The sequence below is a fragment of the Macaca thibetana genome, chromosome 12, assembly GCF_024542745.1.
Source record: "Macaca thibetana thibetana isolate TM-01 chromosome 12, ASM2454274v1, whole genome shotgun sequence".
NCBI lineage: Eukaryota > Metazoa > Chordata > Mammalia > Primates > Cercopithecidae > Macaca > Macaca thibetana.
Genome location: NC_065589.1, coordinates 26,475,502 through 26,502,920, shown reverse-complemented (window position 1 = coordinate 26,502,920; position 27,419 = coordinate 26,475,502). Strand labels below are relative to the sequence as shown.

At 39.0% G+C, this 27,419-nt stretch overlaps 2 protein-coding genes across 2 annotated transcripts in view; both read left to right on the top strand.

Moving 5' to 3' along the window:
• Positions 1 to 27,419, top strand: part of XRCC5 (X-ray repair cross complementing 5) — a 107,494-nt gene that overhangs the window by 69,637 nt on the left and 10,438 nt on the right. The window contains exons 17-20 of the mRNA XM_050751263.1: positions 14,022 to 14,131; positions 15,863 to 15,959; positions 17,682 to 17,749; positions 27,015 to 27,089. Coding sequence (XP_050607220.1) covers positions 14,022 to 14,131; positions 15,863 to 15,959; positions 17,682 to 17,749; positions 27,015 to 27,089 — 350 coding nt within the window. The remainder of the gene's footprint in view (positions 1 to 14,021; positions 14,132 to 15,862; positions 15,960 to 17,681; positions 17,750 to 27,014; positions 27,090 to 27,419) is intronic.
• The window catches only part of RPL37A (ribosomal protein L37a), a 308,451-nt gene continuing 286,585 nt past the window's right edge, over positions 5,554 to 27,419 (top strand). The window contains exon 1 of the mRNA XM_050751313.1: positions 5,554 to 5,557. The gene's annotated coding sequence lies outside the window, so the exon portion shown is untranslated. The remainder of the gene's footprint in view (positions 5,558 to 27,419) is intronic.

Genomic DNA, 27,419 nt, shown 5'->3' with positions numbered 1-27,419 from the left:
GTGATCCACTTACCTCAGCCTTCCAAAGTGCTGGGATTACAGGCGTGAGCCACTGCTCCGGGCCCAATTTTTCAACTAATAAATCTGATCAGTTTTAAAATTTCTTCTTGAATCAGTTTTAGTAATATGTCTTTATAAGAATTTTTCCTTTCGTCTAATTTGTTAGTATAACATTGATTATTATTCCCTTATAATAATATTTTTGAGATCTGTTCTTTATTTCTGATTTGGGGATTTTGTATCTTCCCTTTTTCTTGGTCAGTCTAGGTAAAGGCTTATGGATTTTATCTTTTTAAGATCCCAGCTTTTAATTGGTTTTATTGATTTCTCCATTCTCATTTAATTAATTTCTGCTCTGATCTTTATTATTCCATTCCTCCTTCTTAGTTTGGCTGTAGTTCGCTTTTCTTTTTCTTGTTTCTTAAGGTGGAGGAAAGCTTAGATTATTGATTTGAAACCTCTTTTCTAATATAGGCATTTAAAGCTATACATTTCCTGCTAAGCAGTTTTCTAGTTGCACACCACAAATTGCGATGTGTTATGTTTTTGTTTTCATCCAGTTTAAATATATTCTGATGTCTTTCATGATTGTTTCTTTGACTCTTAGGTTATTTAAATGTGTTCTTAAATTCCAAATATTGAAGATTTCCCAGTTTCTTCCTGTTTGTTGATGTTTAATTCTGTTGTGATTGGAAATCATACTTTGAGTGGCTTCAGTCCTTCTGAATTTATTCAGACTTGTTCTTATGTGGTCTCACATATAGTCTGTTCTGACAGTTGTTCCGTATGGCCTTAAAAGGTACGTGTATTCTCTTGTTACTAGGTCAAGTGTGCTGGAAATGTCAGGGCAATTTGGTTGATAGTTTGTTCAAATCTGTCTTTTGATTCTCTATCTAGTTGTTTTCTGTGGTGTTTTGAGTATTGAAAGTTATTCACCTTGAGACCTTGTGTGCTAGTGAGACCTTTATGATTTTTGTCTCACCTAGCTAAACCAGCTTGGGTCATGAGATCCTAGTGAATTTTTACAGGGTAACACTAAAGAAAACATTGTCAGTTCAGGTAATAGAGTATATTTTAAATACGGGTCTTCAGGTATTGGCATTTTAAGAAAAATAAACTTAGCTATGTGTGCTGCAAGTTTGTGTGTGTTTCTGAATCCTTTGCTTCGAGTAAAAATTAATTTATATTAGTAGAGGATAAATTTACTTAGTACTGGAAAAATTGTGTAGATTTTAGGAACTTGTTGGAGCAGAAAAGTGATTAGTTGTGAGAAATGAAAGTCAATTTTAGTGGCAACAGGTATATCAAGTACATCAAGTCTTAGATTGATGTTTATAGATTTTGAAAATTTACAGGTTCATTATTCCTTTCATTTGTTTCTTCTTTTGTCCCATTTTGGTCAAGCATGTATTTATTTTGTTTGACTCCTTTTTTGTCTCATGGACTGAGAAGAAAATATAACTAAGGTTGGATTATTCCCGCAATTTGCCCTGTGTCTGATTATTCTTAGGTGGATTGTAATGAAGCCAGCAAGACGTATACATAGGAATTTTAAATGTATAGGATTGTAAGAATGGTAAAAGCCACAAACCAAAGATAAGATATGCCTGTAGACCTGCTTCAAATTTCCTGAGGACAGTAGATGAAATTATTTCTAAGAGCCTTTTTTACCACTGCTCTTTAAGTATATGAGTAATAAACGAAAAGAACAAAGTATTTGGTTCAGAAAGAATAAAACAAAAAAGAAAGAAAAGGATCAGTGAAATAGAAGTATCCTAAGTGTCACCCCATGAAAATTGTCTTCCTGTTGAGAGCTCACTAGAAATAGAAACAATTGTTTATTGTCTCCTGGTATGACAATCTCTTAACTGTTTTGAGATGATTTACTTGCTGCTTAGGCTTCTCATTAAGAATAAGTACATGCTTATATGGGGGAAAAGGCAAATAGTAATATAATAGCATATAAAGTTAAAAAGTGGACATCTTCTTTATTGTCTCCCTCCCTTTGAAACTCTGCCCATACCCACATTCTCTGTCTTCATAGGAATAACCCTGTTCATCCCTACTAATGCCCTGTATTGTGATCAAGATGGTTAATTGTTTTCGGGTGTAATGAATTGGGAATATAGTCAGAGACAGTACATTTTGGGAGAACTCTCCGTTCCCAGTGGCATCAAGCAGCTTGAGCTAAGAAAAGAAAAAGGTGTACACCAAGATGAGATGAGGCATACTTAGTAAGCAACAATAAAAAGCCACGATGTCTTCATGCATATAATCATGATAATGTTGGATGTGATATCTCATCCCTGTGCATCTGCATATATCTCTTACATAGCCTGTTATTCTTTCTGCATTTCCCCCTTCAGTAGAGCTTTATTGTAACTATTTCCATCTCTGTAAAATTAAGGGCGGGGAGGGGGATAAAAGAGAGTGCTAGACTGTCTACTCCCCTAAGGGGCAGCCAGTACTAAATACACAGCCTACAGGTTTAAATTGAACGAACAACAAAAAGACATGTTCATTCCTTAGGCTTTTAGAAGAGTAAACCAGTGAGGCCTACACCATTTGTTCATCCCTTCAACAGATATTTGTTGAATGCTACTGTGTGCCAGGCATACCAAGATACAGACAGTAAACAAATAAGAAAATATATGTCAAATGGTGATAAGCACTTGTGTTAGTGTCCTGTTGCTGCAGTAATGGAGTACCACAAACTGAGTGCCTTAAAGCAATAGAAGTTTATCCTTGCAGTTCTGGAGACTAAAGTCCAAAATCACAGGACTGCTTCCTTCTGAGAGGTGTGAGGGAGAATCTGTTCAGTGCTCTCTTGTAGCCATTGGTGACAGCTGGCAATTCTTGCATTCCTTGGTTTGTAGATACATTACTCTTATCTCTGCGTCTCTCTTAACAGGGAGTTCTTGTATGGCTGTATCCAAATTTGCCTCTTATAAGGATGTCAGTCCTGTTGGATTAGGGCCTTTCCTAGTGACCTCATCTTAATTTGATCACACATCTGCAAGGACCCTTTTTCCAAATAAGGTCACGTGAGGTTTTGGTAAGGACAGGAATGTAGGGACGGGGTGGGGATACTGTTCAACCCGTGGCAGCACTATAGAGACAAGTTAAAGCAGGATAGTGGGATAGGGAATGCTGGGTTGAGATGGGCTTATAATTTTATGTAGAGGATCAGGGAAGTCCTGACTGTTGAACTGAGAATTGAGGATAGAGAGAGAACCTAGTGGATATCTGTGGGAAGAGCTTTGCAGACAGAGGGAGCAGCATGTTCTTGAAAAGCTCAGGATGAGTGTGCTTGGCTAGAAGCATCAGAGAGGCCTGTGTGGCTGGAGCAAAGAAAGTAGCTGAGATCAGAGAGCTGGCTGGGGTACATAATCACATAAGGCCTCCTAGACCTTTTGCTTTTCTCTGAGTGAAATATGAAACCGTTGAAGAGTTTGAAGTAGTGGATGATCTGATTTTATATTTCATACCATGTTGAGGAAAAGGGCAAGGTTAAGGTAGGCAGATGAGTTAGAAGGCTTTGGCATTAATCCACGTGACAGGAGGTAGTAAGAAGAGGTCCGATTTTTTTATCTGTTTTGATAGTAGAATTGTCAAGTTTTGCTGATCATTTGAATGTAGAGTGTGTGAGAGAGAAAGAGGTTAAAAATAACTCCCAAGATTTTTAGTCTGAGCAATTGGACGAATTGCCATTTGCTGAGAAGGGGAAGATGGTCACACAGGTCTGGACTTCAGGAAAAAGGTCTGAGTTGTATGTATAAATCATGGAGAAGGCGCCATAGAGACTGTAAGACCTGAGACTGGAAGAAATCCTGGAGTAGCGGAGAGGCATGGGATCTAGGGCACAAGGGGAAGGGGATAACTTAGATAACACACAGTTCAGCAAAGGCAGTAGGATGGAAGGCAGAATATATGGGTGCAAATGCAGGTAGGTTACTCCTTTGAAGAAGAATTCATGGAGGGACCAGGTACAGTGGTTCACACCTGTAATCCCAGCACTTTGGCATACCAAGGCGGGTGGCTCACTTGAAGCCAGGAATTCAAGACCAGCCTAGCCAACATGGCAAAACCCCATCTCTACTAAAAATACAAAAATTAGCCGGGCGTGATGGCGTGGGCCTGTAGTCCCAGCTACTCGGGAGGCTGAGGCACAAGAATTGCTTAAACCTGGAAGGCAGGAGGTTGCGGTGAGCTGACATCATGCCAGTGCACTCCAGCCTAGGCAACAGAGCAAGACTCTGTCTTAAAAATAATTCCTGGAGGAGGTTGGCATAACCTGGTCCATTATGGTACAGGTGGATAGGAGAGGGCCCAAAGGAAGGGCATTCTAAGGAAGGCAACCACCTAAGCGATGGCGTGTCCTGATGCTATTAATGGGACTTTCCAGAAATAAGTGGCAGTGTTGCTGTTGTTTTGCCCCTTGAGTATCTTTTTTTTTTTTTGAGACAGAGTTTCACTCTCGTTGTCCAGACTGGAGTGCAATGGCGTGATCTCGGCTCACCGCAACCTCCACCTCCCAGGTTCAAACAATCCTCCTGCCTCGGCCTTCCTGAGTAGCTGGGATTACAGGCATGCACCACCACACCCGGCTAATTTTGTATTTTTAGTAGAGACGGGGTTTCTCTGTCTTGGTCAGGCTGGTCTCGAACTCTCGACCTCAGATCATCTGCCCGCCTCGGCCTCCCAAAGTGCTGGGATTACAGGCATCAGCCACCATGGCTGGCCTTGAGTTTAATGAGCATTTCTGACAACTTTGTATCCATTTCTCTTCTGCTTTCTAATCGTCTTCTAATTTACTTCTCAGGTCTGTCTCTTCCTTTCCATCCTATCACTATCCTAACTCAGGCTTTCATTATTTTGTCATTGGACAGTTCCAGCATCCTTCATTAATAACCTTCAAAGTTCTCCTTCATTCCTGCCCATATGTTTATACAGATTTAACTTCTTATAGCACAGATTTTATTCTGCGTCAACCATTATCAATTACTCCCATTCAGCCCCCCATTCAAGACTTGCCACAGTCTGGTCCCATTCTGCCTCTCCTGACCTATTCTTATACAGATTCCCTCTATGAACCTTGTATTCAAACCATATTCCTGCTAATGCCCTTGCAGCATCGGCTTTCTAAAGCTGATTAACTCTTTATTAAAAATGACCGTTCTTGTATTTACCCCCAAATCCTACTCTAAAGAGATGTCTGTGATTTGAGAACCAGTATATCTTTGGATCCCAATGCCGTGTTGTATTTTTATTGTAGTATGATTCATTATCTTAGATACTGCTGGTGCTCTACCATCAGTGAGACAAAATGACCTTCATCTGGCTTTTTTGTTTTCCATTGCCAACTTTAATAAAACAGTGCTTGGGAGTAATAATGATTTGAATTTTTGAATTGTAGCAGATTTACTTCTCTGGTTCTTTGGATTAGTTCCTAAGTCTTAGCCCCATCAGAGAAGAAGTAGAGAATCTAACATTTCTGTATTTTGACATCTAGAATATTATAAAACTTCCTTCATAAAATCAGAAAGGATAGAGGGGGGAAAATGAAAAGAAAGAAGAATCTGAGAGGTCCCTAAGAAAAGATACCGTATAAACACAAGGCATTATTTATCAGTTTTTAGGAGTTATCAGATAGAATACTGTCTTTATAAAAATTTCTGGTACCTAGTATTTCCTTTCAAAAAATACTGAAATTCTTGAGGCATCCTAGAAGACTTGTGTGCTGTGTCCCCGTTGTCCAACTTCCCCAAAAGCCATTCAACAATGGCTGCCTGTTTCTCTCCTTGGTGAGGAGTCTGACTCATCACTCACTCTGTCTCTTCAACTGATACCTGCGTTTCAGTTCCGTTCAATTACCAACTTTTAATTGGATCCCGTTGCCAGATTGGTTTTGTGTTCCTGTTTCCTCTTGGCTGCACTGTTACTATGACTACTTGGTGTCTTCTACTTACTTGCTGTGTTAGTTTGATGACATTTACTCAGGTATGAAGCTAGATAGATACTATAAATTTGCTACAGTACCTATCGCTATTATCTTGCATTTTTTCCTTTCCCCTACTGCTCATTTGGAATGGAATCAAGCATGGTGAAAAGGTTCTTAATTCTTCTCTATCAATTCTAGTAAGCATTGCCAAGTTTTAGAATTCTAGGACCTTGGAAAATTGTGGAGATCCTCTTTCTCTGCCTTCCCTTAGCCTTCACTCCCCACCACAACACATTCCTTCAGGCATGTGACATATGTATTTCCTAAAAAGCTGAAAGATATTTCCTCATTTAATGAGAAAGTCTTCCTTTAGTTTTTTTCTTATGTTAGCATAATGTCTCAATATTCTACTTTAAGTGCACTCCTTTGTAGAATTGGGGAAAATTAGTTACACTAGGCAGTGCATGTTCTTTGGTCTTTAGTTAACTGTTGTATGCCCTGTAAATATTAATTGATGACCTTCAGGCTTTGTGGGATATGTTCAGTGGTTTTTTAATGGTTAAACTGAATATTTCTAATAAAAAATTACAAGACCGTAGAATGCCACAGAACTATTCCACTTACCAGGAAACTTAAAATTTGCCAGCTGACCTGGTAACAGATCTGGTCATAACCCAGGCTATTTAAGATGAGAACTATTATTCATCACAATAAAAATGTTATATCATAATGCTGTCTTACATAAAATGAGCTTACAGCCAGTGGGCTAACTGGATATCATTTTTCTAGTTTCTCATTAGCTCCCAGTACCATATTTGTTATACAGAGTGAGCTAAGGCCAAGAGACCTTCCATATTATTCTTCCTGTGGCTACAAAGTAGGATTCACAGCTAGCTCAAATAAAAACAGAAATAAAAGGAGAGAGATCTCATAGTTTGCAGGAATGGATTCTGACAATAAAGACCTTGCATTTAGTCTGTTCCTTGTGCCTGGGGTTTTAATTTAACACATCAATGAAAAGGCAGCATATAAAAGGGGGGAATACACCCAGCCGGACTTACTTTTATTACTGCAATTTGTAAGAAATTACTGCACTTAATGAGAAAATCGTTAAGCATGAAAAAATGGGCTCTGACTGAACTTGTGGAACTTAAATGGTGAGGTTTTAATTGAGTTTTTTAGTTATTGGCAAGAATAGTAATAATTTAAAAATACAGGACTGCATCTGTGTGTTGAGGTGGTCAGCACTTTGCATACCTTAGTCCAATTTCCTGTGCCACTGGTCACGCATAATATTATGTCTGTGGTGTTTTCTCTGTCGTATCTACTGATTTTTCTGTTCTGAAAGGGAGGCAGGGAACTTCTTTTTTGTTAGATTGAGGAAGTTTGGGGCAAAGAGCTTACAGAATAGTTTCTAGAAGGTGGAAGAAGGGCAGGCTAAGGCAAAGAGCAGAGCTATGTCTGCTTCTCAGTCCAGCTGCTTAAAAAAGATGACAGATTCCAATGTCATTTTCAGGTTACTCAAGCTTATGCTTTTTTCCTAGTTCTCTTTTGTTGCCATCCAGTGATTTATTTTTCCTTAATAAGAATATTTCATTAAAGACCATACAACTAAAAAACAAAGAATACCAAGAGCAAAGAGCACTCTTCAGTCCGAACTCTTTAGAAGTGGAAGCAGAAAGAAGGGTGTTTAAGAAATAAGTCAGCATTTTGTGTCTGTGTGTGTGTGTGATTTAGAGAAAAAATATTTAAGATACCTTCTTTTTGTACTTAAAATTTCAGAAGTACATTTGATTTCTGAGAGGACCAGAATGCCATGGGAAATGCTCAGTTGCATCCATTACCTCTTGTTTATTGTCATGGTCCACACAGTTGCATGTCACAACCATGTTAGACCCAAAGGAAAGGAAATGTATGTAGCTCTAAAAATGTTTCAAGTAGAAGTGAAAACAATATTTTTTTACGTAATTTGTTTTTTACAGAAATATAGCTTTTTAAAAAAAATAAAAATGGCTGGGAAAAGCTTTAAATATGCTTTTGAACTTCTTCAGTAACTTTTAATTGAATTTCATTGTATCCTACCTCGCTAGCAAGAAATAAACCTGCATATTTTAGCTTCCCTTATAATTTAAATGATGCCTTGCTAATTTCTGTGTTTTTGAAATGGAGTCTCACTCTGTCGCCCAGGCTGGAGTACAGTGGTGAGATCTTGGCCCACTGCAACCTCTGCCTCCCAGGCTCAGATGATTCTCCTGCCTCAGCCTCCTGAGTAGCTGGGATTACAGGCATGTGCCACCACACCCAGCTAATTTTTGTATTTTTAGTAGAGACAGGGTTTCGCCCTATTGGCCAGGCTGGTCTTGAACTCCTGATCTCAGGTGATCCACCCAACTTGGCCTCCCAAAGTGCTGGGATTACAGGCGTGAGCCACTGGGCCCAGCCTGATCCCTTGCATTTCTGTCTCCTGGAAATATCCAGTTCATAAAATGGGCCATCCCCTTGTGAGTTCATAACACACTGTGCCCTTAGATCCCCTCCTCCCCCTCCCTTCTTCTGTATGCCCTGCATCTGAGGGAGGTGTGGGCAGAGCTGGCTCCTGTGGGTTGCATTTTCCAGGCTCCCGTGTCTAAAGACTTCCTACTGGGTTCAGCATGAGAGATACTGGTGGGAAGTAGGGAGGGAGAAACCAGGGTAGCTCTTCCTCCCTTTCTGTGTTGGGTAGCATCTTTGGTCCTCAGAGCTCTATTTATACCCTTTCTTTTCTTTTTCCTGTGTACCAAGGGATGCTAAGGGTTTCTTGCCGTTACCAATCCCTGGGTTACAGCACCATTTTCAGTTGGCTTTAACACACTTCATAACCTGTGAAACAATTGCCTGTCTTAAATCTCCTGTGTTAAATATTTGGAATGATTTATATTGTTTGTGTTGGACCCTGACTGATGTACATACTGCCTCTACCCACAGTGGCCAATTTATATCCGATAGTAAAGAGGCATAAAGAAAGCCTGTTTTTGATACGTTTCTTAAATTGCCTGTGTTAAAACAGGCTTTCTTTCTTATCAGGCAAATATCTTTTACAAATTTCTGGCTTAAACAATGATTGTAATTTACACGTGGATTTAATTTATGGTAGACTGGACTGCTTGCCTGGAGTTTTATTTGCTGATGGGCATTACTCCTTTTTATTCTCTTAATAATGAATTACCTGTCCTTATACTTATTTTGATTTAAGTGCTTGATTTTTATTGTCACTTTTAATTTTGTGTTACAAAGATGCGATTGTCATTGGCTATATAAATTTGTTTTTTTCTTTCCTTTTTTTTTTTTTTTTTTTTTTTTTTTTTTGAGATGGAATCTCACTCTGTTGCCCACGTTGGAGTGCAGTGGCATGATCTCAGCTCACTGCAACCTCCGCCTCCTGGGTTCAAGCGGTTTCCAGCTAATTTTTGTATTTTTAGTAGAGACAGGGTTTCACGATGTTGGCCAGGCTGGTCTCGAACTTCTGATCTCAAGTGATCCATCCTCCTTGGCCTCCCAAAGTGCTAGGGTTACAGACTTGCGCCATCGCGACCGGCCATAAATTTGTTCTTAACATTTAAAAGTTATTTAACTGCTGACATTTGCAAAATGTACAGCATTTCAATAAGTTACATTTACATGAGGCATTGAGAAAGTGAGAAGAATTAAATTGGGAAATATCCTAAATGATGGCTGAGTTCAGCCAAATTGTTTGAGGTGTCTTCACAGTCTTTTATATATAATCTGTGACAGATGAGGGAACTTACTGCTTTTTGAGCTCTGTCAGATGGAGGAGAAAATCCCACAATAAATGACTTCCTTTCACTTTGCTGGAAACATCTTTGCAAAGAACAGAGGTAGTGAGTAAATGTAAAGTCAGAGGCAGACATGCACATGGCCCTGGGTGTTTTGACCTTGGTGACTGCAATGAGAAGGGAGGTGTAGTCCATTTTACGGGACTTTGGGTGGTGGTAAATGTTTTCAGTAGAGAAGAAGAATGTGTATTTCAGATTAAACAAGAAAACTTTGCCATTTTCCTCTTCTGTAACATTTCTAAATCTTGATAACATTTTGAATATGATACTGAAGTATTGAGGTTGATTTTGGTTATCAACATCTGTACTCATGTGAGATACTGGGTTAGTATATGATGCCCATATCTAAAACCTCAAAATCCAAAACAGACATTTGAAGTAATCCTGGAAATAAGTAACAGCCATTTGCCTGACTTAGTATCCTAAGATGGATGGCCCTTCCAATGGCCATTTTTTATTTTAGCTACTAATGAGTATTATTGAGTCACTGACTTAATTTTGAAGAGCATTTTGGTGAATTATAATTGGGGCTGTGATTTACTGAGTTTGAAGACTGATAAGCTGTTCCTTAGCCCTGTAATTGATGTAGAAGCAGAGAAAAGCATCCTGATGATCAGCGTTTCCTTTATGTGAGGCAGGGGAATCAAAAGCGTAATCCAGCCAAAGTGGAATATTGTTTTTGTTAGCCATTTCTGCATTTTACTTTTAGTAAAAATGGCAGGGAAATGTGAACTGCCACAAAACTTTGGAAGGGAAGTCTCTTGTCTATATCCCTTTTGATACTCAGTATATTCACACATCATCCATCACAGCTATTCCCTGGTGTTAAATGGTTCATCATAGTCAGTGATCCACAGAAGTAGTCTGGGTAGAGGGACAGAATTTAGAATCATGGACCAGATTTACAAGCCATGTAACTGAGTATTCCTAGAAGGCCAAAATCTGGTTCTTTGTATTCACTGGGTTTATTGGAAGTTTGGATATGTTTATCCATCTGTGTTTGTGAACCCTCTGGAGGAAGGAGCAGAACAGTCTAACGTGTAAATAAGAAAAACTAAATCCAAATAGGCCCACAGATACATTAGGACTTCATTTTTTACAAAGAAACTGGGTATTAAGACTCCTGCTACTGCCTTTTATAAAGAAGTTACGGCCGGGCGCGGTGGCTCAAGCCTGTGGTCCCAGCACTTTGGGAGGCCGAGACGGGCGGATCACGAGGTCAGGAGATCGAGACCATCCTGGCTAACACAGTGAAACCCCGTCTCTACTAAAAAATACAAAAAAAAACTAGCCGGGCGAAGTGGCGGGCGCCTGTAGTCCCAGCTACTTGGGAGGCTGAGGCAGGAGAATGGCGTGAACCCGGGAGGCGGAGCTTGCAGTGAGCTGAGATCCGGCCACTGCACTCCAGCCTGGGCAACAGAGCGAGACTCCGTCTCAAAAAAAAAAAAAAAAAAAAAAGAAGTTACGGCAGACTGGACTACCTTCTTTCCTTTATCATTGCAAATGGATTGTTGGCTTGGGTATTTGCTTTATTTTTGTTTCTTTTGAATATTTTTCTCTGTAAGATAGCGTGTGTGTGTGTGTGTGTGTGTGTGTGTGTGTGTGTGTATGTGTGTTCTATCATAGTTCAGGATAAAATGAGTCAGGAAGCTGGTGGTTTGTTCTGTTTTTTTGTTTTGCTTTGGTTTTTCGCAAAGCAGTTTAGTACCTGTGTAGTCATTTCATGGGCTCCAAGCTCTTAGGATTCCCTATGTTTTTATCCTTAATTACCTATGCTCTTTATATTCTTTTCCTTGTAGTCTTTTTGCAATAGTTTGGACACAGCAGACAACTCTTTCCTTTGAGTAATGTCTTCTCTTAGTATCTGTGATGCCATGAACTCCTGACACACACACACACGCTCTCTCTCTCTCTCTCTCTGTGACTAATTCTTCTTAGCCACCTTCTTCAGCTTCCTTTCCACTATCCAACCGCTAAAATGTCTTATTTCTTCTACACTTTCTAAGGAGCCAAGCTCTACCCCCTACCTCAGGACTCTCACATATACTGTCTTCTTGGAACTGCCTTTCCTCCAGCCATTTTCTGTCTAATCCTCACTCTTTTTTCTTCCCCTATTTCTGTCCATGTATGAGGCCATTTGCTTTCCTCCACACACACCTTGTGCTTTCTTCTTCATACTTAGGCTTATTCTGCTTCCTGCTGTGTAATTGCCAGATTCTGTTTTTCATTGCCTAACTAAAAAGTCATATTGATTTATGAAACTTTCTGTAATCACCAAAGATTTTTTAAAAATTCAAACTGATTAATATAATTCCTTAAAACTCATAGCTCTCTTCACATTATTTCCCAGTGTTAATTTTATGTAAATGCATTATATCCCCTATTCAACTGCAAACTCCTCAAAGGCAAGGGCCTTATCTTCAACTTAATTCTGTCTCCCACAGAACATAACATAGTATCTTCTACATAGTAGTCATACAGTAAGTATATACTATCAAACAAAGTGAAACGTTTCCATTATAGCTTCCTAAGATTTCCTATTCTCATTTCAAAAGAAATGGAGAATTTAGAGTCTCTAGGATTATTGTCCTTGGCCTGTAAAGGTTTTTATTTGTGCCCAGATATGTAACTTCGAGTGAACTTTCTGTCAAATGATCTGGGAAAGTACACCGCTTTCTGTTATCGAACATTTCTGTTATTTTGCTTTTCAAGCTGAAAAGGGGAGATAACTTCTGTTTGCTTTGAGTTTTTGTTGATGGTTTTCTGCTCTGCCTACTAATCAGGGTTGTATTATTTACCTTGTTTAAAAAGATTCATCTGAACATTCTCTACTTTGAATTGTAGTTGGATATTAATTCCCTTCTGTGGGATACATTGGTAAAGATTTCTGAAATTGCAGGGAAATGTTTCTTTAATCCCTCAAGTTTGTTAAGTGCTTTCTTATAATGGAGATCATAATTTCCGAGTTGGTAGAAGGGATGAAACGGTTACTGGGGATATTTTTCCCTTGCTGGAAAATTGCTGTATTAAAAAATACTTCATCCAGTTTTGTAATCATTTCTATATGCTGTGTGGTCCTTAGGAAATAAGTAGATTCTTAGCACCGATTTCATGTTTTTAATAAGGAAGGCGTTGAGTAATGTTCAGGTCACTGTGATTCACAGAGTTAGTGGCCTGGGGTCTTTATTGGTAAAGCTTGAAAGTAGTTTTCTTTAGCACTGTGCACACACACGTAGCTGCTAGAATGCTCACAGGAGGCTGTGATTTGGGGAAACATGCAGTCATAGAATATCTTGAACATTCAGCATAAATTGCCAAACAGCCACAGCTAGTGAATGGTTTGAGGGGACACAGGAGAGGGAGCCTTTAGGCATGAATACCCACATCTCACTGATTTGTTCTTCCACACAGATCTTAAGGGTCAGTTTTGATCTGCACAGCAAATTAAGCTTCCTCATGACTTTTAGATTTCCGTTTTCCTCTGCTTTTTATTCATACTGAATAATTTTTTGTTTCTTTATAAGTTGTAACCTACTTTGGAAATGATAACACTGTGAATGCATTTTTTCCTTCTGTAGCATTTATGACATTGCTTGCTGACAGTTACTGTTTATTAAGTATTTGTGGCTTTTGGAGTGGTGAGCAATAGGGAGAATATTCAGGTCCAGCTAAGGGCATAAGATAGATAGTAATGATTTCTCATTCAAAAGGGATATTTTGTTAAGACTGGGGCTGATCTTTCCTAATTTAAACTTGGATTGGTAGAAGATGGGGTGTCCCTGGCTCGTTATTTTTCACTGCCCAGCACTGTTCGACAGTTATCCTGAGTAGAATTAGGGGAGGGACTAGAGGATCTGTTTTCTGTGAATACAATAGGAAAGGCAGTTTTGAATTATCCAAATGGCCCCTAAATTCTGGGGGAAAATAAAATAACAACAACAACAATTTTAAAAACATCTACAACCTAGGTTCTGATATCCCAAAAAGGAGTATTTCGACTGTAATTCTCAGCATTTTAGAAATTAATTTATTGACAAATATCAATAGGTATTATTCAGACTTCTCAAATATAGAGTTTTGAAATCAGGATTTTGCATCTCCTCTCTCTCCTAAAAGAAGTATGGCAATTGTACTTGCTGACCATGAGTCTTGTGAACTATAATACATACTTATAGGCATAAACACAGAAGCATACCCTCTCTCAAGCATCACTCAAATCTAAGAAAATGTGTTGTCTTATGTTTTAGCGAGTAACCAGCTCATAAATCACATCGAACAGTTTTTGGATACTAATGAAACACCATATTTTATGAAGAGCATGGACTGCATCCGAGCCTTCCGAGAAGAAGCCATTAAGGTATTGTTATCCTTGCATCTCTTTTCTTCCTAAACAGTTGGCCACTATCACAGGGAAAGAGGCATACAGCATCCCGGAAATGAGCCTGGGCCATGGAAATTATCATTCTCAGTGTGAATAGCAGTGTATGCCAATGGAACTAGAAATGACTTAAACTCATGTTACTATCACTGTCATTTCTGAGGTGGAATAAAGATGAGTAGGTAGGATGTTTTATCCCTGAAAGTTGGCTTTTTATTATACGGAAGCCCTGGCCTTTGCTTTCTTTTCCTATTTAGGGAACCAAGGAAATTTCCATTATAACCTCTGGTGGCCTGCTCATTATTGTAAAGGAAGGGGTATTTTAGGGAAATTGATGGAAAATATATATTGGTATAATTATTGAGAAAGATTTTATGAAGACAGGAGTAGGGATCTAAATGTCAGGAAAAAAAAGAACACTGAGCGTAAGTTCCTCCCATGCCTTTTGTGTGGGTTTTGTCTGTTTGATTGTTTTATTAGGAATTTTTAGAGAATATTTCTAAACATTTTCCAAATTTTGTATAGGCTTTTGTATCTTTAGGTAAGAAGTGAGCAAGTTTAAATTAGAAAGTATGTTTTTAAAGTGGGCACAGTTGTAGTGTATGTTCTTGTGTGGGTACTTATTAAATATTTGCTGAACGTATGAATGAATTAATGCTTAAATAATTTAGGTGTTTACAAAGAGTGACAAGAAAATAGAAAATTCATTAAAATTAGATTACAATAAAAGATCCAGAAGTAGATAACCTGAATACTCTTCAGATAAAGACAAATTTTGGAAAAGTAGAGTCAGGACAAGCCTGCAGATGATTCCGTTTGGTAGAGAAAGATTTGGTTAGATGGAGAGAGAGAGAGTAAAAGTGTATTGTTTTTTTAAAGCACTACCCAGGCTAGATGGGGTGTCTTACAACACCTCTGTGCATGGTTGCCACCCAGTGTCCTTAAAAATACCAGGTCACATCGTATTTCTTAAAAAAAACGACAGAGAGAGAGAGGAGCAGAAGAGACTTCAGTGACATATCATTCAATCTTAATGGAGAGATTATTATTTTTTCTTTTTGTCTTTTTCTTTTTTCTTGAGACAGAATCTGGCTCTTGTCACCCAGTCTGGTGTGTAGTGACGGATCTTGGCTCACTGCAACCTCTGCCTCCCAGGCTCAAGCGATTCTCCTGCCTCAGCCTCCCAAGTAGCTGGGATTACAGGCGCATGCCACCATGCCCAGCTAATTTTTGTATTTTTAGTAGAGATGGGGTTTCACCATGTTGGCCAGGCCGGTCTTGAACTCCTGACCGCAGGTTATCCGTCCACCTTTCCTCCCAGAGTGCTGGGATTACAGGCATGAACCACCATGCCCAGCTTGAGTTGATAATTATTGAAGCTGGGTTATGAGTGTGTGAGCACTCACAAAATTGTTCTCTGTTTTTGTTTGAGATTTTCTACGTTGAATGTTAAGAACAAAGAGCTAGGCCACCACAAAAAAACTGACTCTGGGAAGCTCTGTGCCTTCCACAGATGGAAGGATTTCTGGTCCCCAGTGAACACACCTCAGTTTGGAATGCCAGCTTCCCATGTACCAAAGAAGAACATTTTATTTTTTTGTAATAAGTAAGGTGCTTCAGAATATACAATACTTTGTTTGGTCTGGGGCTGAATTTGTTTTTGTGTTTGCTCTGACTTGCCGCCTCCTCTACCCCAACTTGCTACCACAGTTTTCAGAAGAGCAGCGCTTTAACAACTTCCTGAAAGCCCTTCGAGAGAAAGTGGAAATTAAACAGTTAAATCATTTCTGGGAAATTGTTGTTCAGGGTAAGTTGTCATTTGTCTTTTTCTGCAAATACTTAGGCTATTTTATTCTAAATATACACATAAATTCTAAATATAAACTATATTGTATAATGAGTTACGTGGGAAACATGATGACTTTCTACATGGCTTTGGGAAATGCTCAGTGTTCAGTGAACTCAAACTCTCCCTTAATAAGCATAAATACAAAGTGATAAATAATAAATAAACATGTAAGTTCCATCTTAGACTCTTTACTCAGGGTGACCTATTTCAGGGCTGTGCCTTTCTGTTTGTTGAATGGAGCAGCTGTGTGGGTGAACATTGTCCGCTTTCTCAGATCCTTAGGCCATTTCACTCCTGCTGGATCCACAGCCCTTTGGTTGACCTCACCCAGATTTTATCTCCCTGCTATTTTTCGGTTACCATATACTTGGACTTTCCATTTCAGCGGACCAGCATCTTCATGCACCAAAACCATTCAGTTCCTCACTTGCACAGCAACCAATGCAAATTAAACTCAGAAAGAAGACAGCACACATTCTTTCAGTGTTAGGCTTGATCTTTGCTTTTTTTCATGCCCTTTGCCCCACCTCTTTTAGAACATGACCTGATTTTCTTTTAGAACCCAAGTATAAGATATTTCTTGTTTAAAATACATATTATGAAAATGATGATGTTTATGAGACAGAGAAACTTTTCACTTATACTAGAGATGCAAAATTTGTTTCAATCTCTCTGTGTGTGCAAATTCTGTATAAAAAGAGTTGCATACCTATCTGTCCACCTTCTAATGGGTAACTCTTCATCACGCAGGTAACCGTTTTTCTGACAGTTAATTTTTCAGCCCTTTCACTTCTGCACTGGAGAACAAAAGGAATTGGAATGGGTAGTGAAGGGTGCTTACTCAGATCACTTTTGTGTCTCTGCTGTTGACCCAGTAAATGAAGGAGATTGGTTTTGGTATTTATTGAATGCCTATAGCATATTTGCTGAAAAGAAACTTATAGGACATAGGCAAAATCCATATTTTCTGATAGCTTATATGCCACTGACAGAATACAGATGGCCAAGGCCATTCATAGGTACAAATAGATGTTAAATACATATGCTTTTCAGACAGTATGTCAGGTATCATCAGCCATTTGATGGAGGAAAATATCTTAAGAAGAAGAGCAAACTAAAGAGTGGATTTTCTACCCTTGATTTGTTCTTACTGAGCTAAAATTGATGAACTATCCTAAATGATAGACATGCCCCTTGGTGAAGACCATGTTTTCTTCCTCCCTAGTCCTCTGGCCACTCTATCAATAGGCAGTAACATGGCCACAAGACAAAATGTATGCATAGTTCCATATTGGGTGCCTGATGGTTTGAACAAAAGCATACAATCATTTAATTATCATTTATTTATTGAACTTCTGCTATGTGCTACAGTAAGTCCTCCCTTAACATTGTCCATAGGTTCTTGAAAATTCTGACTTTAAGAAAAATGACACATAATGAAACCATTTTTTTTCTCATCAATGTTTTAATGAAACAACATTATTCAAGGACCTACTTTTGTTCCTTGGGAGGATCACTTGAGCCATGGAGTTCGAGACCAGCCTGGGCAACATAGTGGGACCCTGTCTCTATTTAAAAAAAAAAGAAATCTCCAACTCAAAGGTGGGAGGAGGTGTGGAAAGGAAAATGGGATTGGGGTTGTATCTTTGTGTTTAGATGTTACTCTGAATTACTTTTTAGATGGAATTACTCTCATCACCAAAGAGGAAGCCTCTGGAAGTTCTGTCACAGCTGACGAAGCCAAAAAGGTATTGAGGGGTAACTCTTTGTCTTCAGTTGAATTATTATAGTGGACTTTATTTTCTTGATGCCCTCGAAGAAGTTAAATTTTATGGGTAACTAAATGAGTGTACTCATTTTGTATTCAGTATGTAAATTGCTTCAATCACAGCATCCTCATGGGAGAAATTATAATCTTACTCAGTTTCCTGTAGGCTGTGGTTATATTTCTGGAACTCATCTGTAATCCCAGCTTCAGTACCTCTAGAGCATGCTGTTGAACTCCATAGTGCACAAACTTAGCCTCAGCCCTGGTAAAGGCTATGAAATCCACAGTGATTCCCACCCTGGCCACACATTAGTCACTTGGTGAGCCCTCCTTCCCTCCCTCCCTCTTTTTGTTGCTGTTGTTGTTAATACTGATTAAAAATTAGAATTACTGTAGACATTCTGTTAGTCTGAGATGGGTCCTGAGCACAGCCGGTTTGTTTGCATTTTAAAACCCCTCCGGTGATTGTATTATAAGTGAATAGAGAAACACTAGTATTCTAGCATAAGGGACGTCCAGGTATTTTCAATAAAAGACCCCGTGCAGTCCCCATGAACTTTTTATTCACACACATTGTTAGGCCTAGGCCTCCTTGTTAGGTGTGTATTGAATCTGATTCAGCCATGAGTCAAATACATGTAGTTATTTAGTTCAGTAATCCTTCATTGTACCTCAAGGTTGTGATGAAATTTTAATGAATTAAGTTGAATAGCTCAGAAGTATGTACTTCATAACATTCAGTTTCAGTTACAGTCACTGACTAATGTAGTTCTGCTGGTACCTGACAGCTCTCAGTTACTAAGCTTCTACAGTGCGCTAGGCACTGTGCTGGATGATAAGACAGCACCCCTGTCCTCTAGAAGCTCAGGCAGTTAAAATGGAGCAGAGGGAAACAACGGAGACTCAGAAAATAACTGTACACACTAAGGGAGAGCTTGGTCTGGGGCTGGTGAATAGGAATCTGTTAGGGAAGTGACAGACGCAAAGCTGGAAATGTTAATCAGAAGGCTAAATTCAGGCCAAAATTTAAATATCTTCAATTTTCAACTAAGTAAGGCATTTGGCAGAAACCATAGTATGGTTTGAAAGAGAAATTAAAATATACAAGAATTTTTATTAAGCACTTTGCCTAGCAAAAGATTTTTGTTAAAAAAAAAAAAAGCAAAACAAAACAGATGTCATCCCTACTTTCAGGGAGTAGGATCCTGGAATTTTCAAAGCATACTGTAAGGTGGTGATTATATCTCAGAAGGGATTCCATGGTGTCTGTACCCTCTGCCACAGTCAGTACTGAGCACCATGGGCTTGAGTATGCCATTTAACTGTTTGGTTTTATTTCTATTTGTCACTTTATACAATGTTTGATAATATCTCCTCCTTCAACTGGGCTGTTTCAGTCAAGGTTCTCCAGAGAAATAGAACCAAGAGAACGTATATGTGTGCGTGTGTGTGTGTGTGCACATACACACACACACACACACACACACACATATATAGAGAGAGATTTATTAGCTGAATTTAAGAAATTGGCTCGTGTGATTGTAGGGTTGGCAAGTCTGAAATTTGTAGGACCAAGCTAGCAGGCTGGAAACTCAGGCAGGATTTTTATGTTACAGTCCTGAAGCAGAAACCTCAGCTTTTGCTCTTAAGGCCTTCCCTTGATTGGATGAGACCTACAAATATTATTAAGAATAATCTTTGCTTAAAATCAGCTAATTGTAAATGTTAATCACATCTACAAAATACCCTCACAGCAACATCTAAAGTAGTGTTTGATGGAACAACTGGGGACCATACCCTAGCCAAGTTGACACATAATATTAATTGTCACATGGCGTGAAGACCTATCAGTTTTTGCTAAACAAGTAAATCAGGAAAAATATTTTTTTGTTGTTATTACATTAAGAAGATTTGTTATCCAGGTGACAATTGGGTACATATTAGAGTTTTTGGAAGAAGTGAGGAGCCGTGACCTAAAAAAGCTTGTGTTTCCTCCCAGCAGCACATCTTAGCGAAAGTTAACCCAAAGTATTAGACAGGAAAGAAATCTGAAAACGGATGATGCACTTGCAAATTGTGCAAGGCTTGTTCTATAATGCAAATAGGATGTCTTCCTTGAAATGTAAAGGCACTGAGCCTAAGCATGAGGAATTTTAATGTCTGATGATGAAGCTATAGAAAGAAATTTCAGTTAATGACCGGGTAGGTATAAGATGGTGTCCTTAGATAATTCTGGTATCACCAGAACTGATGTCAGTTGTAGTTTAAGACAACTCTTCTGGAGCAGGAGAATCGCTTGAACCCGGGAGGCGGAGGCTGGGGTAAACTGAGATCGTGCTGTTGCACTCCAGCCTGGGCAACAAGAGCAAAACTCAGTCTCCAAAAAAAAAAAAAACTCTCAAAACGTCACCATCTTTGAATAGAGAGAACATCATAAAAAACAAGTGGAGAGAATCTCTTCTACTTCAGCCATGGGTTGCCTGGCTCTGACTGGCCTCTTCTTCCTTTAGAGCATAGTGTTTCGATAGTCAAGGCACAGAGAGTATGCTTCCAGTACTACCAGCAACACTGAACTTCACTGTCATGGCAGATAAGAAGTTAGGAAATTCAACAAAAATGTATTGAGTACCAGCTCTGTGCTAAGCACTTTGATATATATTATCTCATAGCCTCCAAAAGAAGTACATTGCACATTCACCTAGCAGACTCTCTTTCACATCTAGAAAATGCCATTTCCTTTTTTTTCCCCCCACTTTTATCAGTGCTTCAGCCAATGTAGTATGTATGCCAGGTATTTATATAACTCTTTCACTTCTAAAGAACTGTTTTTGTATGGTGTGTACCTAGAGCACTATATACATCATATCTAGATAATGGTAGAATTTTACTTGTATTCAATTCCCGAACCAAAGAGCCCAGTATTATCTCTGTGATCCTCACAGTTATCTGCTAAGAATTACCAAGAGCAGGAACTACCATCCCTGTTACCTCTGGGAAGCCAAGCCCCAGAAAGGTAAAGGTTACACTTGGAGCTCATGGAGGTAGCAAGAGAATTAAAATGCATGTTCCTGTGCACCACACCAGACCTTCATTTTCAAGTGGATTAAGTTTTATAAGTGGAATCTTGGACCAGTCATTTCTAAAATACAGTAGTCCCTGTCTGGTTCATTTCAACAGATGACTTTCTGTGCCTAGAACCAAGGTGGTGGTTAGAATAACCTGAAAAGTCATAGAGTAGACCCTGTAATTTTGACTCACCTTCAGTGTACACTGTATTATGTCTGTCAGTTCTTGTTAGTGTAGTGGTGAGTACCCCCCCACCCCCCGTCACTATATCGTGCCTTACTGTGAGATTATGCTTTTGTGTCTGCTTTAATATCACATGAACCCTTTATTTTGTTTTCCAGAGTGAAAACTTGATCTTTTATATTAAAAATGCTTTTATTTATTTATTTAGAGACAGAGTCTCGCTCTGTTGCCCAAGCTGGAGTGTAGTGGCATGGTCTCGGCTCACTGCAACCTCTGCCTCCCGGGTTCAAGTAGTTGTGCCTCAGCCTCCCGATTAGCTGGGATTGCAAGTGCTCACCACCCTACCTGGCTAATTTTTGTATTTTTAGTAGAGAGGGGGTTTTACCATGTTAGTGAGGCTGTTCTCAAACTCTTGACCTCAAGTGATCTGCCCACCTTGGCTTCCCAAAGTGCTGGGATTATAGGCATGTAATACCAGCCATTCCTGGCCTGAAAATGCGTTTAAATGGCATCTGTTGATTTTTGGAGAGAAGTGTAGAAAAAGGAGTATACATGTAGATGATAATGGGGAGAATTGCGGAGGAAGATTCTGGCTCAAGGAAGCTGATTCCTTGTGGTTTTAATAGAAGAGACATGCTTTAGCTATTTCTCTTAGCCAAGTGAGAGAAGTATAATCCCTTTTGACCATGCACTGAAATATTCATTTATATTGCCTTCAAATGTTCAATTTGGTCACTTCCCAAATAATCATTTAAGGAAACTTGACTATAATCAGTGAGATTAAAGAACAATCCTCACAGTCCATTTAAATTCTTTTGAGGTACTTCCCGTAAGTTATTTAAAGTTAGCAAGCTGTCAAATTCTTGCTATTAAATGTTGACATTTGAAAGGAAGTAATTATCCAGGGATGTTCATTTTAAGTGAAAATTAAATTACAACTTTACATTTGTATAACATCTTAAGAGCTATTACCCTCCAGTGTGTTCTAGAAATATGTGGATTGTATGATCCTTTGAGAAATAGAAGGAAGTCAGCTCTGCTACAGAAATAGAAAGTTTTTCCATGGCATAAGTTTAGACAGTCACTTTCTTTTAAGTTTCCTGGTACCTCTCATTTAATTTTGAAACGTAGGCATAAATATTATCATTCTTTAATGTTCATTTTTATTATTGTTATAAGCTGTCAGTTCATCCACTTTTTCTGTTTCTAGTTTGTATGATGAGATATGGCATTAGCATTTGCTGTTTGGTAGAATCTTTGTATAGCCTTTGTGTGCCCTTCATCTGTCAGTTCTCCCGGCTCTGTAGTGGGTAGAAGAGGTTGAGTGGTGTGTCTGAGAGCTCACAGTAAGTCACTGGCCTGGAATCTAGTTCTAGCACTGCCCTAGTCCTTCATTATCCTTTAGTATTGAGAAAGCAGTGAAGAAAGAGGATTTATCTCCATGGCATTGGGATCATCATTATTTTTTTTTTTTTACCAGATTCCAAGAGGCTGAGCTATGTCTAAATAATTATTTGATGTAAGCTCTATGAAAAAAAAAGTTATTTTAGCACTTGTTTTTCTTGTAACTGCCTAATTTATCCTTCTTTATTGTTGACATTTATGGATTTTCCACCTTAGTATCACAGACATTAATAGATAGCAATGTGGCCATTTTACCAACACCCCTGTCTAGAGAGGTAAAGTTTTCTGGCTCAGTGCCTCACAGCAAGCTAGTGGCCAGCAGAATTGACTGGAATCCAGACCCCCTGATGCCTGCTACAGTCACCTTATCACCACACCATGGTGCCAACTCTTCACGCCTTCAACTTATAATGCCACCGACCACATCTACCTAGAGAAAGGATGCCCATGCTCCCTCTGTCAAGAGGACATCCAGTTCTGTGTGTGAGAGTGCACAGGAATTCTCCAAAGCTTAGTGAAGGATTGAAGACAAAGGTTAAGAATCATTTCTTGAGAGCATTTTTGTCAAACTGCTGGCCCCTGTTGGACCCTATGACATTTTTCTTTGCTCTTTTCTGCTTTCATTTTCTGCCTTAATTCTCTGGTGTAGTTTGCTAGTACAAGAAAAGTAATAATGAAAGTATCACAGTGTTACCCATTGTTTATTTAAGACTTGATACATTTAAGATATGATATTGAATTTTTTATTGAGGTAGAACATGTGTATAGTAAATGCACAGATCTTAACTGTGCAACTTGATGAATTCTTACACATTCATATACCTGGGTGCTCACCACCCAGATCAAAATAATAGAACATTTCCATCACCCCATAAGGCTCCCTGGTACCTTCCCAGTCAGAAGCCCCATCCCTCAAGGGAACCACTGTTCTGACTTCTGTCACTTGAGAGTCGTCTGGCCTGTTTTTGACCTTCATATAATTGGAATCATGCCTTTTTTCACCAATTATGTGATTATAGCTATGTAGTGTCCCTTTTATGGTTTTACCACAATTTATTCATCCATTCTCCTAATGATGGACATTTGCTTGTTTATCCTTTGGCTTTATGAATAAAGATGCTATAGATATATATCTACATATATATATATATATATCTGTATGTATATATCACTTGGTGGACATATGTTAAGTGTATTCCTAGGAATTAGAACATAAAACTTACAATACCGTAAATACTTTTTTTATACTTTATCTGAGACTCATACAACCCCTAAGATAGGTATGGTAAGTAGTAGTATTCACATTTTATTTTTGAGGGAAATTAGTTATGAAAAGGTCAGGTGGCTTGCCTAGGGTTCCTGAGAAACTGACAGGGTTGTGTTCTCCACACTAGGCTACAGGATTTCCCTCTTGCACCATATTAGTGTTTATAGCTTCCATTAAGCTACTAGTGGCATTAATGAAACCCAAATATATGTCATTTTAGGCAGAGTACATGCAAACTGACTTTTGATGCTTTTTTACACATCTAGATTGTGAGTAATCCTTTGGAATCACCTGATGGTGTTGGAAACAACCCAGTGGAGGTCATGTGTTTTTACTTTGGGGGTTGGTAAGGGTCTGAGCACAAGATGATAGTTAGTTTTTTAGTCTTATGGGGAGGTAGGACTGGCAGTTTCTATATAGAGGTTATTGATTTCATTTCTCTGCTTGTGGCCAGGATTATATTTCAGTGTACTTGAAAAGTAGTAGGTTATCCATTTCATAAAGTTCTCCAGGTAAGGAGGCACTTTAATGGTAACCCCGGGTAAGTGATGGTGGTTTGAGGAAGAAGGAATATATCACACACGTGCCCTTTCTATCTGTTCTCTACTTTCTCAGCATGTTGCAGAGGGAAGGAACACATGAAAAAAGATGAGAGTTGACTCCTACCCCTTTCTGCAGAAGAGATTCAGAGAATCTCTTGCTTTTATTGAGAAAGCAGGCCAGTCATTGAGTTCTCTGCTCTATCTTGCTTTCCTGTCACTGCATTGGCTGGAATTACTTACAGTTACAAACACTGATGATGAGGAGTGATATGTGGAAGAGATCAGCCTTGCCTGGGGCGTTGGGAAGGATAATGGATGGCAGCCCAGCTTTTAAACATAATTTGCTTACACAGAAATGTGAAGCAGATCTGTCAGGCAAATCAGTTGCAGACGATACTTAGCACTTGATGAAAATTTTTGCTGCTGCTCCTTTCTTCCTAGGAATTTGGCCTAGTCTCAGAGATGTACCATTTGTGCTTAAGTATATCTACCGTGGTCATACTGTGCCACCAGTCCTATGTTAATTTATTCTTTAATTGCAGTGTGAAGGGGGCTTTGCAGGTTGGTAGGGAGTGGGAATTTGAGATTTTAGAATCGCAAATTCTAAATTTGGCTGAGTGCCAAAACACATCAGGGATTTTTCTAGATTCATCAATAAGTCCTTAAGTCAAGGGGTCATACAAGGTGTAGTGGACTACAGAACCGTTGAGCCCATGGAGTTTTTCAGATGTTTGGAAGATACTGGTCATTTGTGGCCCCACAGAGATTTATGGCCGGATGCAACTCTGCTTTTTATTCTCTTGCCTCAACTGGATAAGTCTTATCCTGTAGCCATATAGTCGTGATATCACAAAAATCCTGCAGGGGTTAATGATAATGAGTAGGAGAGGAGAGGTACAACATAAAAAGTACGATAATAACCCAGAAAACCCCAAATTAAAACCAATTTCAGTATCTAGGATAAAGTACAGTTTATTTAACCTTTACACATAAATCATATGCCAGTGAATGTATAGATTTTTTATTCATTTATCTGTATTTGGCTCTCAGATATCTTTATTCATAATCACCCAGAATAAATAGAATGAATGAAACAGAAGCTTCCTTACTGATTGTTGGCTCCCATTGTGGGATTTTCTGTCTCTTACATCATAGATTCTCAGTCTTGCACATGGCCCAGTTTAGGGTCAACAAAGGACTATGGAAAGATCCACAAATGTCCTTAAAAGAAGATAAATTCCTTATTCGCTCATTCAAAAAAGAAGTTAATGAATAGTGAGGTAGTTTTAACTGAGGGAAAACAAAGTCCAAGAGAGTGGTTGAGTCAACAAACAATTATGTCCATGGTGCTGACAAAGGCCCTGTACCTTAAGGCAGACATGACCTCCATTGTTACCACTTTGTTACCTGTGTGTGTTTTTGTATATGAAGAATGGAAGGACAGCCAGAGCTTTCTTGCTTCCTGAAACTTGCTGCATGCAGCCTCATATTTCATCGTTGACTTTGGTTTGACTTTTTAAAGAGACATATTTTAGTTTATAGGTCTTAGGTTTCAGAGGTCATGATTGTGTCCATTGTACCATAAAAATAACAGGAATGTAGAGAATGGCAGTTCTTACCATTTTTTCATGTTGAGAGAGTGAGGAAAGTATAACTATACTTTTTCCTCTTGGGTGGAAGCAACTACAGGAGAGCATGAGTGGGCTGAAAGGTTCGCTTACCGCATGCCTGCTCCATGCACTCTCACCCTGAGGAATGCCAGAATGCCTCTAGGGGCCAGCCAGTTGTGGTACCATAACTGACTCTATTTACTGTTTCTGGCCCCCAAATGAAAAGTAGCAGTGCCCCACCTTCCACTGCCCCCTCTAAAACACTCACTCCTACAGGCAGGCATGCTACCAGAAGATCACCTTCTTGTGTTAGGATAGATACGCATTGCTAGATAGATACGCATTGCTAGAACCCAGCTCTTAGAGGCAGCTGCCACATGCCTTGAAGGAAAAGGCTCCCCACTGCTGTCCCTTGGAGGGACAGGAAAAAGAGTGTTCAGATAAGTTTCAAGGGCACTCACCTGACTACCCTTTTAAAATCTGAGTGTCATTCCTAGATCCTCACAGACTTCACTTCCTGGACTTTTATTATGTATCTGTTTTTATTTTGTTTTATTATGTTTTATTACATATCTGCCTTTCAGAAGCTCCACATCTTGAACAGTGCTGAACGGTTTTCTCATCCATTTCTCATAAGAAGTCCCCCTTGTACTGCTTTTGTCCACAGTGGAATTTAAGAATAGATTATTCTAATTTTTTTTTTTTTCCCCCTGGTTCTTCATCATTCAACTTGAGATTATTCTAATTTTGACTTGATTCTCATGTTCCTTTCAAAATAGCATACTAGTTTGGGATGGTTGGTTATTTTCTTAACCTTAGCTAGCCAACCTATTTCCTGTGGAAGCAGAACTGGAAACAGCAGATGTCCACCATGCTTATACAGGACCCTACACATAGTCACTGTCTTGACAAGCCATGTCATTTCCTCCCTCTTCATGAGCACTTTTTCTAGTAATAACTTAGTATGGACTACTTGAACCTCAAAACTGGGCCTCTCACCCAAAGCCAAATAAAGGAACTTAGGCCAGGATGATGTTTCTTTTGGGCGGTTTGCAGTGAGACTTTGCTAAGCAGGCTGCCTTAGGTTTCCCTGTGGCAATGCTAGCAGATTGTTCCCTCCTTCAAAGGGGCAAAAATACCATTTTGGTGTGATAACTGACTTTCTATTTACAGTTTCTGGCCCCCAAAGACAAACCAAGTGGAGACACAGCAGCTGTATTTGAAGAAGGTGGTGATGTGGACGATTTAGTAAGTACTTTTAATATGCACCTGGTGTTCTGTGATTGAAGTCGCCTGAGCTGTAAATACAGCCACAAAGGCTGATTATCATAGACTTGTTGCTTATTTGTGTTTTAATTTTCAATACACCAGAAGCTCCCTACACCATTATTAATTGCCATTATACATTTAATCAGATAGGTAATTTCGTAATGGAAATTCCTTTGTTTCATGGTGTCAGCTATATTGTTCATTCAGATTAATCCTTTCCTTTGAAGGGCTGAAAAAGAACTAGGGAGGCTATTCCATTAGTAGCAAAATGTTGTAATTCATTGAAATTGCTCTTAGCCAAAAATAAGT